We start from the raw sequence: 14,605 nt of genomic DNA on the forward strand, positions 1-14,605 counted from the left end.
AAAGGGATAGAGAATAAGACAGAGAATATCCTATTGCCCTTATATATATCCATGGTACGCCCACATCTTGAATACTGTGTACAGATGTGGTCTCCTTATCTCAGAAAAGATATACTGGCATTAGAAAAGATTCAGGTTTTTCTAAAAGACATGCTGTAGCTAAACCAAAATGTATAAACTAGATGCAGAAATTACTGGTTAATATGCTATGGCCTGCCAGATTCGATTATTTTAACAGGCTCTTCAGACCTTAAAATCTACAATTTGATTACTTCACTGGATTAGGTCATAACTGATCATGCTGTGTAATATGTATTTTTTAATAATTGATTTCCATGTTTGTTATTAACGGACTACATTCCTATCTCTATAACCTCAGAAATTGAAAATAAGTTTATGCCATTGCTGAGTATGTTAAAAGAATATAGCTATGTATTTCATAAAATATAGTGAAAATATAAAATACCATAATTATATCAAAACCTGTCAGCAAGTTAGACTTGTGGTTTGAGTGTTTATATAGTACAAATAGTTTACTATTTACCTTCACAAGAGATGTGGGTTTCTTCTCCTCTGTTATTACTACATGACTGCTGATTCCATGGGTCTGACGGGCATTCCCACAGAGAACCGTGCTGCTTATTGCACCGAATACCATCCACCCAGGTGGGGCCAGAGCCTATTCCGTATGTAAATTCTTTTAAAAGAATCCCACTGTCTCCGCAGTCCAAATGTTTGCATATAAGTGCCCTGGTGACTGCATCCATAGGACTGTTGCAAACACTGCCCCATGTCCCATTGTAGAAAACTTCCAGCCGCCCAGCACAGGCACTGCCACTCACCAGTCTCAGATCCATGAGCCCTAGAAAAAAATGCAGAAGTTGGCTGTGACATTTTCTGATTCTGAAACACAATGTGGTTTGAAGGCTGAATCCCTGAGATTGCTAACAAACCTGCACATTCTTCTACAGAAGCAACATTCATTTAACAAGTCAGAGAGACTTTTCTGGAGACCAGTGACAGACATATTAACAATGGAACTGTTATTTAAAATACACCGTTCACCAACAGTTACACACAGTGTTACCCAAGATTCAGAATTTAATACATGTTCTAAAGCTAAGATAATAATACAATATTTCCAGTACCCATTAATATTAACTGTTGTCAGTGTAGACTTTTTAATGGTGACATTGCAGGTGGGTAGGTTAGGAAGAAAGACAGACAGAGAAAGGGAAAGGGAGATAAGCTTTCTATTATCCTCATCTCTCTTCAAACACCCATATACTTCACTAAATCCCCTGGTAACCAAACTCATGAGATCATTCACAGAACATACCTGAGCAGAGAACTCCTGCGTCCTCTTTGTGTCTGCAGTTGTGCTGGCCCCAGCCCCCGGAAGGACACTCCCAGAGATCAGATTCGTTCCCAGAGCAGTTCACATCATCCAGCCAGATCTGCCCGGATCCTTGCCCATAATGAGCAGAGAGAGTTGCATTGATGGCGTGTCCACATCCCAGTTGATTGCAAACAACATTGGAGTCTGGAAGGTCCCAAGAATCATCACAGACTGTTCCCCAAGTGCCATTGTAATAAATCTCCACTCTCCCGGCACAGCGACCAGGCCCATCCACCAGCCTGATCCGCCTGCTCTCTACAAGGATGAAACCCAGTGGGTAATATGTAATATAATGATAACTGAACAGCTTCCACACAAATCAATGACACTGCTCCAATGGCTGAAATATTGAAATGCTTTTAAAAGTCTGTCTTTAACAAGAAACATAAAGAGAAGTCTGCAGAGTTAGAAAGTGATTAATGCATGGTAAAGAGATCTTAAAAGTGCGTAAGGAAATAAGGCCTAATCCCGAATGCTTGACTTACCTCGGAGAAAGAACTAGCTGAGAGTTTGTGGATTTGCAGAACCAGTTGTGCCTTCAAAACTCAAATCTTTTCAGACGTATTTGAAAATAAGTTTAGAGGGCATTCAAGGAATTATTAGCTCACACGTTTGCTTAAGTACTAATAATTATGTTTGTAAGTGCTGAAGAATTGGGAGGTACTAGAAGATTAGAGGAAAGCAAATATGGCACCAATTTATTTTAACAATTATGTAAGAAAGACAAGTGATCCTGATTACTACTGTCCTGTAATTTATATTCCTATCCTGAATCCAATGTAACCATAAGCCATTAGCAGCTGAAATTTACAAAGAAACTGGTCATGCTAAGTACTTTATACTGCTTTTTAATAGCTATCACATCAATGGATGATAAGAATACAATAAATGCAATAACTCTTCATTTTAGTAAAGCATTTGATAAAGTTTCTCACAAAATCAAGCTTTCAGCATTCAGCATTCTGACTTAGATATGATTTTGGCTAGGATGTGATCAGCTGCAGGGCTGAATACACAATGTAATGATAAAATGGCAATGGGTTATGTATAGTGAAAGTCTCAGATTACACAAAACTGGGAGAGACTGTGAACACTGAAAAGTGGGAAATCATAAGCAAAAATATAAAGCCCCATTATATACTATTAACTTTTAAGTATAAATCCACACTAAAGTCAAAGGGGAATTGTGCTTACATCCTGATGACACTATATGACACCAAACTGTGGCTCGCAAGCCACATGCAGTGCCTTTACCATTAAATTATGGCTCGCAAGCCCCCTCCACCCTCCCTTCTCTGCCTACCAGGCCCGGGGAAGGCGGGGAGGGGAGCTCGGGACCTCTGCCTTGCAGTGCGGTGGTGGGGTAGGAGCTTCTGTCCAGCAGGGTGGCGGGTCTCGGGACTTCAGCCCTGTGGGGTGCACTTGCCGAGGCTCGGGGCTTCTGCAGGAGTGGGACTGAAGCCCCAAGCCCTGGCTCCCGGCAGGTGTGCTCTGGCTCTCGAACTTCTGAAGACCATCATACATGTGGCTCAGCGGGCCAGTACTTTTAGCCACCCCTGCTATATGGCCCTTGGATAAGGAAATCAAAATGAGATTCAGTTCAGAAAAATGGAAGTGAATATGTCTGGGGAAAAATAATATGAAGCACATATAATCATTGGGATCAGCTGAGAAGGAGCAAAAGTGAAAGAGACCTAGTGGCAAGAAAGGAAAATAGAATAGATATGAGTCTGCAATCATGGGCAGCAAGTATCAAAGGCAGGGGGAGGCTGTTCCTCCCCAAACAGTCTAGCGTGGTTCTGCCCATGCTCCGCCTCCAGGCCAGGCCCCCTCCTGCTGTTCACAATGATCTGCCCTGGCTGTCCCAGGCTGGAACTCAGAGTAGCTGGCACTGGGGCCACGCTGCCCAGTGCACTGGGGCTGGGGGCGCTGCAGCCACACAGCCTGGCACTCTGGGGCTGGCTGCCCGGCGCACAGGGGCTGGAGGTGCTGCGGCCACACCACCCGACTACCTGGAGCACTGGGGCTGGGGCCTTGCCCTTCGGCTCCCTGGCGCTAGGGCCAGGAGCCACGGTGGGGTGCTGTGAGCTCCTGGGAGGGGGGGCAGAACAGGAGGGAGGCACAGAACAGGAGGGAGGTCCTTAGGCACAAGGGGAGGGAGAAAGGGGGGTCACAAGGGGAGGGGCAGGGCCTTGGGCACAAGGGGAGAGGCTGGGGGCTAACCTCCCCAAAGGCCAGATCACCGGCCACCCATGTCTGCAATGTGATACAACTGCAAGAAACTAAGCTGTCTACTCTAGGCTGCCTGCATAGAGGCATCATATCGGAGAGCCGGGAGAGGAGAGTGGTTCCCAGTATGGTTCTGAGAAGAACTAGTTGAATTTTTCAGACAGAAACATTTTCCATTGGAAAATGATGATTTGACAAAATTGCAACAATTGTATTAATTTTTTCAGTTTTAGATCAAAATTATCAAAATGTATTGTTTCGGTAATGCTGAAATGATTAATTTCTGCTTTATCATTTCTACTTTTATGTTACATTATGTCATATTACAATTATAATAAACATAAAAGTCAAGGCAATGGGGTCAAAACAAAATGTTGTTTCAATTTTTCTGAAACAAAATTTTTGAATTTTTGCTTGTGTGAAATTTCAAATTTTAATTTTAATTTGGAGGGAAAAAAATCAAAATTTCCCAGTTTCCTGTGGAATGGGAATTCTGGTTTCTGACCCTTTCGAATTCTGAGGAGCACACCCGTGAACACCCCTGCCTGATCCTACTCCCTTGACATCATGAGGGGAAAATATGAAACAATCTAATGTGTCTTTAGAAATCTATTTATTGTACATTGGGACAGCAAATACCATTATGCATTAACCATAAATGTAAGTTATTGTGTGGTGTCATTACAGGGCAGAGTTAAGGTTGTCTATTTCCAGGAATCTACTACCACTCAGGACAGGGCTCTCATCACTGGGCTATGAGATGACATCCTGATGTGGGTCTCTCTCCCATTGACATTGTTCCACTTTAATTAAATAAATATAATTGGGCAGAGAAAGAATCATGCTATTGCCTAGAGTGCTCATCCTAGAGGCAGGAGATCTCTGTTCAAATCCCTCTCCTCATCAGGGAAAGAGGGGACTTGAACTGGGGATTTCCCACATCCTAGGTAAGTGTGTTAACCACTGGGATAAAAGCGGCACTCCTCCTTTCTGTTTCCTCCCTCCCCACACGCCTTTTTGCTGTTCATGGAGTTTGGTGTCCTCTGAGCATGTCTACCAGATAGGACTCCTCTTCGGCTCTGTGTAACTGACACAGTGTAAGTTACGCAGAGCCGCCGCGGCTGGAGGCTCTGCTCCTCTTCGGCCCTGTTTAAGAGCCGGGCTGCCCGAGCGCTACCGGCTTCGGGCAGCCCCCGTGCCTCCGGACCCTGCACTGCCGGAGGCCGGGAGGGGAAGTGCCCGGCTGGGGGCGCAGGGTCCGGAGGCATAGGGGCTGCCCAAAGCCCAAGCACTACCGGCTTCAGGGTTTGCCGGGCAGCCTCCAGACCCTGCGCCCCCGGCTGGGCGCTTCCCCTCCCGGGCTCCAGCTGCACTGAGGAAGCGCCGGCTGGGGGCGCAGGGTCTGGGGGCTGCCCGGCAAACCCTGAAGCCGGTAGCACTGGGGCAGCCCTTTCCCCCTGGCTGGGAGTGGAAGGGAGGAGGGGGCAGAGTTAGGGTGGGAAAGGGGCAGAGGTGGGGCGGGGCTAGGGGTGGGGAAATGGGCGGGGCCAGGTCCCGTGGAGGGTCCTCTTTTTTTATTTATGAGATATGGTAACCCTATCCTATCTCATTCCCACTCATTGTATAGGGTGCCTAACTCAGGTGTTGTAAATCACATCATTCTTGTGATTTTCTAAGCTCTTAAAAGATAAGTTTTGCAATGCCTACTTCCCTTTGTGGGTCCAGGCTTTAGTGATCTTTCTTTGAGCTCTCACATCTCTATTGTTTGCAACAGGTCTTTGCTATTCAGCAGAATCTCCTGTGGCTACAGCACTGCCTTTTCCTTGTCCCATGAAATTCTATTTAGATTTGGCTAAGATATACAGTGTTCAAATTGCCATTTCCCTTCTCTCATTTGAGTTCCTCAGGAAAATGTTGGCAGCCTGTCAAAATCACTGACCCTTCTTCCCATGCCAGGCTAACACTATCATCAAAGCAACAGCAGCAGCATTTGCTGTTCTGTGACCAGCATGGAGTTACCAGAGCAGCTGTAGAGGGGGAAGAGAGCAGGGCTGGATTCCTGCCCACTCCTCTGTAAATCCCCAAACCCAGCACTTGGCCTCAGTGGCCCATTTACCACTACACCCCACACTCTTGGGGCAGAGCATGGGACTAGAACCCCAAGAACCTGGCTATGGAGTAAAAGAGACACAGAGTGGATTTCCCCCAGCCATCCTGCTGGTGCAGCACACGGTCCAACAGAAAATCACACAATCTGGGGTAATACATGGAGTGGGAGTTCCCCCAATTTTGAAGGTGAGGGAGAGAGAGCCAGACCCGGCTGGATTTCCCCACAACCACCATGCAGATCCAGCAACCCATCCCCATTCTTGGATAACAGCCTTCTCCTGCTGCTAGCTAATATTGTTAGTTCTGCAGGTTAATAGTAGCAGCAATCTGGGCTCTAGTGCCAAAGATATGAAGTAGGGGTCAAATCCCACTGAGGAGTCACAGGGGGAGGTGAGTGGTAGGGGTGCATATAATAGAATTTGGTTTTACCTTTCTCTTTTTCATAGGAAATTTCACATAAAACTACATTTAAAAAATATTATTTGGGTTGCAGATTCAAGCTGTCAAAAGTTATGAAATAGATTTATGTTTGCTAGTGCAACCTTAATATGGGCTCTTTGTGCATGTGCATTATGATACAGACTTGGAGTATGTGATCACATACTATTTTTTTCACAGACCCCCTGCCTCATTCAGTGCACAGGCTGGATTGTGCAGAATTGCTGAATTGCTGCTTTGCATCGGCACTTAATTGCTAATTAAGTTATGCTGTTGTTTCTGCATATAACACACATACTTTTACTGGAGACAGTCCATAATGTGAAACTCAAATCCATATCTGTTTGAGATCTTAGCACAAGGTGGGGTGGAGGCAGGCCCCAGGGTGGGTCATGTACCTATTGGACAAGGACAGACTGTTTGTAAAATGTTTACAGTAAGTCACCTGAGCAAACGACACCGGCATCCTCAGTAATTCCTGCCTGGGCTGTCTCAAACGCGGAGATGTTGCAGAGAGTCAGACGAGTCTCATTTCCTGCACACTGGACACTTCTCAGCCCCACAGGGCCCGTTCCGCGCCCAGACTTAGGGGGGTTATAAGCTTTCTCAGTAACTCCGCACTGGAGCTGCCTGCACACCACGCTGGCATCGTTCGTGTCCCACTGGTCATCCAACACTCTGCTCCACACACCATGGAGGGAAATCTCGACTCTCCCATCACAGCGGCTCTCTCCATTCAACAGTCTGAGTGATTCTGAATGACCTGGGCCCAGGAGAGATGGGAAATCGACTGTGCACATTAGGAACAATACAAGCTATAGTAGTTCAGTGAATTAAATGACCCATATTCAAATCATTGCATTGATACAGGCATCTGCATGTGTCATAGTGATCATGTATGGCAGTGGCATGTGTGACACAGAGATCCCTTAGCAAAGGCTCCCCAGTCCTTTGAAATTCTGTTCTCAGACCTGACAAACTCACTACACCAAACACACATCTTGTAGGGAATTTATCCATAAGGGGTAACAGGTAAGTATCTACAGAAAGCTCGTAACTTTATCACGACTCAGAACCATTATGAGATGTATGTGCAGGTAACATTTAAGGAATCATGGAAGTATATTGAATGTAGACTTTACAGACTGGCAGTAAAAGTTAGTCACCAGGGATAACAGGTCTCAGTGACGGCCCATTCAAGCAGGCAGGAGCTGTCGCCCCTCCCTGGTTAGCTGGTGAGGTAATGCAAGGCTCAATTGCTCCATTCCCAGACTATCAACGGAAAACCATCAGAGACAACTGCAAACAATCAAAACCAATACAGAGGTAAAAAAGGTAAAAAAAGGAACAATACAACAACAGGGAATCATCCTGCCTATGAATATAGACAAAAGACTGGTTCAGTATAACACAGAGTGGGAGAGGCATTCTGGATCCTGTCACTGAGGAGACAATTGTTTGTACAAGTTTGGATCCTGATTCCTGTGAAGCCAGACAGCACTGTAACAGACTTAACTTTTCCAGGAAACCTATTTTTTAGATAGGAAAGATAACTGTTGATAAGTGTAGGCCTTAGGTTGTGTTTTATGATTTTGTTTTATATTGTAACCATTTGTTTTCACCACTCTCTCTTGTTTCTAGTGAACTTTCTTTCTTAATTAAATTTTCTCCTGTTTTATTATAAGTGCTTACAAATGCTGTGTGTTATACAGGAGTTTACATTAAAACCAGTAAACTGGGGCACATTGCACTTTTGGAGAATCTGGGACTTCTGTGAGTAGCCAGTGTCAGGGGCTGGATATCACAGGGGAATGATTCAAAGGGACTTGGAGACTAGGATGCATCTCTTGTTAACCTGCAAGGCAAAGACATGGCTGACATAGCCCAGAGGAGAGTGTTTGAGTGACTAACAGGCTGGTGGTGTTAGGGATCTAACACCCATCCACTATGGACAAGGCAACCTCTTGCTAGAGGCAAGAGGCCACTAGGTGCCCTGGGTTCCTCAAGAACCCTCACAGTTTGATCAGAGTGTGCCCACAGTGCACAACAATACAGCTATTCTCTGCTGTAGACTATGGGGAGAAAAGTACAACTTAGAACAGCCCTGAATCTGCTCTTAGTTACACCAGGGTCTGGGCAAGGCCCTACATGGCACCAGAATAAAGAATGTAAATGCGGCTTAAAGCTGCCTTCCTTGCCACCCAAGTGCAGGAATGGAGTGACTGAGAATCAGGTCTATGGTCTCAGTGAGACTTAAATACCTTGAAGACAGAGAATGGTACTGTAGTGAGTCGGTGTGGCTCCCCTCCTGCCCAGAAGAGGGAGCCCACGTGCCGGCTCCAGAGTGGGTGGGACCACCACCGCCTGTCCCCGCCCCCCGGAAGTCAAGGGGCGGGACAGGAAGTATAAAGGCCGGCCGCCAGAGCTCAGTGGGCGGCCAGCCACCACAGGGAGCAGATGTGCGACCGGGAGCTCCCGGCCAGGAGACCGTCGAAGACCCTAGCTGGCCTGAGCTACCCCGGGCCCGCTACGAGGAGGAGCCGCCGGAGCCCGTTCACGCCCGCCACTGGGAGAACCCCTGGGAACCGAACCCCGCTAACCCTGAGGGTGAGACTGGACCCGAACCCCTCAGCCCCTGCTGCTATCCAGAGGAGCCGCCTGAGGACCATTGGCCGGACTTCCCGGCAGAGCTACCAGACTTGCCGCCGAGCCCGGGCAGAGAGGAGCCCATGCAGGTGGACTGGCCCGATCCCGGCGCAACGACCGAGGTAGGCTGTGAGGGGGATCACGGAAGTAGCCCGGGGGTAGCCGACCCCGGTCCGGCTGCAACTGAGTGTGAGCCTATGTCAGTGTGTTGCGGCCTGGATACCCCACTGACCAGCAGCGGCAGCAACCGCTGTTAGGGCCCCGGGCTGGAACGCAGTGGAGTGGGTGGGCCTGCGTTCCCCCCTGCCACCCTCCGTACGGGTGGCAGGCTTCCCCCTCACCCAACGCTCGGCTACAGAAGCCTGGGCTTTGAACTATTTGCCTGCTCAGCCCCTGCAACAAGGGCCTGAGCTTAACTGTGTTTGCCCCGCCCTGATCCAGGGCCTGGGCTTTGAACTGCTTGCTCGCTCAGCCCCTGCAACAAGGGCCTGAGTTAACTGTGTTTGCCCCGCCCTGATCCAGGGCCTGGGCTCTGAACTATTTGCTCGCTCAGCCCCTGCAACAAGGGCCTGAGCTTAACTGTGTTTGCCCCGCCCTGATCCAGGGCCTGGGCTCTGAACTATTTGCTCGCTCAGCCCCTGCAACAAGGGCCTGAGCTAACTGTGTTTGCCCCGCCCTGATCCAGGGCCTGGGCTCTGAACTATTTGCTCGCTCAGCCCCTGCAACAAGGGCCTGAGCTTAACTGTGTTTGCCCCGCCCTGATCCAGGGCCTGGCCTCTGAACTATTTGCTCGCTCAGCCCCTGCAAACAAGGGCCTGAGCTTAACTGTGTTTGCCCCGCCCTGATCCAGGGCCTGGGCTTTGAACTATTTGCTCGCTCAGCCCCTGCAACAAGGGCCTGAGCCTAACTGTGTTTGCCCCGCCCTGATCCAGGGCCTGGGCTTTGAACTATTTACCCGCTCAGCCCCTGCCATAAGGACCTGAGCTTAACTGTGTTTGCCCCGCCCTGATCCAGGGCCTGGGCTCCTGAGCTTTAACTGTGGTTGCTCCGACTCTGCACCAAAGAGCCGGAGTTTCAGGACTAACTGACTGCTTATTCCCAGAGTAGTGAGTCGGTGTGGCTCCCCTCCTGCCCGGAAGGGTCGAGCCCCGGCTAGGACCTACTACATTTGGCGCCCAACGTGGGGCACGAGCCCCTGCCCCTGTGAGAAGGGGCTAGAGGGGGAGTGGCAGTTGCCCCCCCCCCGTTCTAAGGAATGGATATGGAGCGGCTGTTTCAGCTGCTCACGGAGAGCCAGGAGCGGCAGCAGACGGCCCAGCTGCAGCAGCAACAGCAACAGCAGGCCGCTCAGCTCGCACAGCAACAGCAGCAAGATGCCGCCCAACTCCAGTTGCAGCAGGAGCAGCACACAGCCCAGCTCGAGCAACAGCAACAGCTGGTGCGGCAGTTGGGAGTCCAGCTGCAGCAGCTGCTGGTCACGCTCCCTCGCCCCGCACCGGGGCCGGCAGGGGAGGCTGCGGAGATGCCGCGGTTAGCTGCCCCCCTTCGCTTGACTAAGATGAGCCCAGACGACGACCCGGAGGCATTCCTGGTCACGTTCGAGCGGGTAGCCCTCGTCGCCGGGTGGCCCAGGGACCAGTGGGCTACCCTCTTAGCCCCCTACCTGACGGGGGCGGCCCAGGTGGCCTATCGGGGATTGGCGGCTGAGGAAGCACGGGACTACGACCTGGTGAAGGCCGCGATATTGGACGCCCTCGACGTCAGTCCCGAGACTTTCCGACAAAGGTTTCGGGGCCAGACTTACCCCACCGGGGCCCGACCGCGGGTAGTGGCCCAAACCTTAAAAGAGGCTTGCCGACGGTGGCTACAGCCCGGCACCCGGACGGCGGAGGAGGTAACCGAGCAGGTGGTGTTGGAACAGTTCGTGCACACCCTACCCTCCCGAGGGCGCGCCTGGGTGCTTCGCCACCGGCCGACGACACTGGCCCAGGCCGTGTCGCTAATGGAGGACTTCCTAGCCGCCGAAGATGCGGTAGGACCCACCTTCCGCCGCCCCGGGCCCGAACCAGTCCGCGGCGAAAAGAAAGGGGAACCCCTGAGCGGACCACGACCCCCCGCACCGAGGCCCGAACCCCGCCGCGAGACCCGGACCCGGCACGCGGACCCGGCTCCTCGGACCGGACCAGTGGCCCCGGGCCAGGGGCCCCCAAGGGCTCGACGAAGCCCCCCCCGGAGCCCAAGCCGGGAAGGCCCCCGGAGCAGACGACCTGAACTTGGACCCTGCTTCAGTTGTGGGAAGATGGGACACCTCCGGCGAGACTGTCCGGAGATGGATTGCAGCTATGGGCAAGTGTGGGCGGGCCACACTCGAGCCAGGCCAGCCATGAACCCCAAGCTGACCGTCCCGGCAGCCGTCGGAGGACGGACTACGCGGGCCTTGATCGATTCGGGTTGTGGCCAGACGTTGGTCCGTAAGGACCTGGTACCGCCGGGTGATAACCGCCTCGGATGTATTCATCTACAATGCATCCATGGGGATGTCCGACCATACCCCAGCGCCCGGGTCCCCCTAACCATCGCGGGGATCACCCGACACCTGGTGGTTGGGGTAGCTCCCCATCTTGCATACCCTGTGATCCTCGGTCGGGACTGGCCGGCCTTTGAGGAAGTCCTACGGTCCACGCCGGCCCTGGAGGCTGATCGGTTGGGCTCCTCCTCCGAGACCCCCGAGCAGGGTCCAGCGACCGAGATAGACAACACGGACGCAGCGGGACCGCCGCCGGAGCCGGCCCCTCAGCCCCGCTTCGATACCGATTTCTGTCGGGACCAGCGAGAGGATCCCACCCTTAGCCGCTTCTACGAGCAGCTCGCGGCAGTAGACGGGAAGGTTGTGGACCCCCAGCGGGCCACCCTGTGGCCCCATTTTGAGCTACGCCGGGACCGGCTCTACCGCCTGGACCGTGACCCCCGCACCCAGGAACCACAAACCCAACTGTTAGTGCCCCTGTGTCACCGGCGGGCGGTAATGAAGTTGGCCCACGATGTGCCAGCCGCCGGGCACCTGGGGCGAGAGAAGACCCTCGCTCGAATCCTGGCGCGCTTCTTTTGGCCAGGAATCTCTCAGGAGGTGAAAGAATATTGCGCCTCCTGCCCAGAGTGTCAGAGGGTCGCCCCGCCCGGGATCCCCAAGGCACCCCTGGTCCCCATGCCAGTGATGGAGACGCCCTTTGAACGGGTCGCCATGGACCTCGTGGGCCCCCTCCCGAAAAGTGCCGCGGGGTTTCAATACATCCTGGTCTTGGTGGACTATGCCTCTCGGTTCCCCGAAGCCATCCCCCTGCGAAGTATTACCGCCCGGTCTATCGCGGGGGAATTGCTGAAAATCTTCGCCCGAGTAGGACTGCCTAGAGAGATACTGACCGACCAAGGAACGAACTTCACGTCCCAATTGTTGCGACAGGTCTGTGCCCTCTTAGGCATCAAACAACTCCGGACGTCCGTGTACCACCCGCAGACGGACGGGTTGGTGGAGCGGTTTAACCGCACTTTGAAAAGCATGTTGCGGAAATTCCCCGCAGAGGACCTCCGCCACTGGGACCAATTCCTTCCACCCTTGCTGCTAGCCATCCGAGAAGTCCCGCAGACCTCAACAAAATTTTCCCCTTTCGAGCTGCTGTACGGACGCAGACCGCGGGGCCTCTTAGACCTGATGAGAGAGACCTGGGAACAGTCAGCGTCCCCAGCCCAGGGCCTCCTGAAATATGTCATCCAGTTACAGGAGTACCTTGCCCAGGCCGGAGCCCTGGCCCGCGAAAATTTAAAGACGGCGCAGGAACGGCAGAAACGGACCTACGATCAGGGAGCCCAAGTCCGGGAGTTCCAACCAGGAGACCGTGTCCTACTCCTCCTCCCGTCTAGTGAGTCAAAATTGTTAGCCCGGTGGCAGGGACCTTACGAAGTCGTGCGTAAGGTCGGTCCCGTCACCTACGAGGTGCGGCAACCGGGCAAGCGGAAGGAAACCCAGCGGTATCACGTCAACCTGCTGAAACGGTGGCAGGACCGGGAGGGCCTCTTAATCAACCCATGCCCGCCCGAGCCGGAATTGGGACCCCAGGTACCCTCGACGGATGACCCCCCGGCACCCCAATTAGGACAATCGCTCACGGAAGAGCAATGTAAACAGACTAACTGCCTGCTGCAAACCTTCAAGCGAACCTTCACGGCCGTACCGGGCCACACGTCCCTGGTCAAACACTCCATTCAGACCGAGCCGGGAAAGGTGGTTCGAGAGACGACCCGGCCCCTGCCCTATCGGATGCGGGGTGCGGTCGAGGAGGAAGTAAGAGCCATGCTGGCTCTGGGCGTCATCGAACCGTCCCAGAGCGAGTGGCGTAGTCCGGTGGTCCTGGTGCCCAAGCCGGACGGTACCCGCCGCTTCTGCATCGACTTTCGGAGGGTAAACGCCATCTCGCGCTTCGATGCCTACCCGATGCCCCGTGTAGACGAGTTACTGGGCCGCCTGGGGGAGGCCCAGTATATTACCACCTTAGATCTTAGCAAAGGCTACTGGCAGATCCCCCTCGAGGAGACCTCAAAAGAGAAGACCGCCTTTGCCACTCCAACGGGGCTGTACCAATTCACACGGATGCCATTCGGTCTCCATGGAGCCCCAGCCACCTTCCAGCGGCTGATGGACCAACTTCTGCAGCCCCATCAGGACTATGCGGCGGCGTACATAGACGACGTGGTCATCTATAGCCGCAGCTGGGAGGATCATCTGCCCCGGGTTGCGGCGGTCCTAAGGTCCCTACGACAGGCGGGCCTGACCGCCAACCCCAAAAAGTGCCGGATTGCCTGGCAAGAGACCAACTATCTCGGCTATACCGTCGGGGGCGGGCAGGTCAAGCCCCTCGTCGGGAAAGTCCAGGCCCTCCTGGACTGTCCCACCCCATCAACCAAACGGCACGTTCGGCAGTTCCTGGGCCTCGTTGGGTATTACAGACGGTTCATCCCCCAGTTCGCGACCATCGCAGCACCCTTAACTGGGCTTCTGACGAAGGACAGCCCCCGGCAGGTACGATGGTCCCCCGAATGTGAAGCGGCCTTCCGGACACTGCAGAAGTGCCTCTGCCAGGAGCCGGTTCTCTATAGCCCAGACTTTAAACGCCCATTCATCCTGCAGACCGACGCCTCCGGCGTAGGATTAGGGGCAGTCCTGTCCCAAGAAGTGGAGGGAAAGGACCACCCCGTAGTATATCTCAGCCGGAAGCTGTTCCCCCGGGAGAGGAATTACGCCGTGGTGGAAAAAGAGGCCCTCGCGGTGAAGTGGGCCTGCGATGCCCTGCGCTTCTACCTCCTCGGGGCCCCGTTCACCCTCGTCACAGACCACGCCCCCCTCCGGTGGCTAATGCGGATGAAAGTTAATAATGCCCGCATTATGCGGTGGTACCTCGCCTTACAACCCTACGCATTTACGGTCCAGCATCGAGCAGGTAAGGACCATACGAATGCGGACTTCCTATCCCGCATGGGGGAGATGGCAGGACCTGGCCCCGACAGGCGGGAGCCAGTCTTAAGGGGGGGGGTGTGTAGTGAGTCGGTGTGGCTCCCCTCCTGCCCAGAAGAGGGAGCCCACGTGCCGGCTCCAGAGTGGGTGGGACCACCACCGCCTGTCCCCGCCCCCTGGAAGTCAAGGGGCGGGACAGGAAGTATAAAGGCCGGCCGCCAGAGCTCAGTGGGCGGCCAGCCACCACAGGGAGCAGACGTGCGACCGGGAGCTCCCGG

General features: G+C 53.1%; 1 protein-coding gene across 1 annotated transcript in view; it reads right to left on the reverse strand.

The window, feature by feature from the left end:
- LOC128843886 (scavenger receptor cysteine-rich type 1 protein M130-like) overlaps positions 1 to 14,605 on the reverse strand; it is an 84,156-nt gene that overhangs the window by 21,477 nt on the left and 48,074 nt on the right. Inside the window, exons 6-8 of the mRNA XM_054041009.1 lie at positions 6,621 to 6,938; positions 1,340 to 1,654; positions 545 to 862 (exon numbers count right to left, since the gene is read on the reverse strand). Coding sequence (XP_053896984.1) covers positions 545 to 862; positions 1,340 to 1,654; positions 6,621 to 6,938 — 951 coding nt within the window. The remainder of the gene's footprint in view (positions 1 to 544; positions 863 to 1,339; positions 1,655 to 6,620; positions 6,939 to 14,605) is intronic.

The sequence above is a fragment of the Malaclemys terrapin genome, chromosome 1 (assembly GCF_027887155.1).
Source record: "Malaclemys terrapin pileata isolate rMalTer1 chromosome 1, rMalTer1.hap1, whole genome shotgun sequence".
NCBI classification, from domain to species: Eukaryota; Metazoa; Chordata; order Testudines; family Emydidae; genus Malaclemys; species Malaclemys terrapin.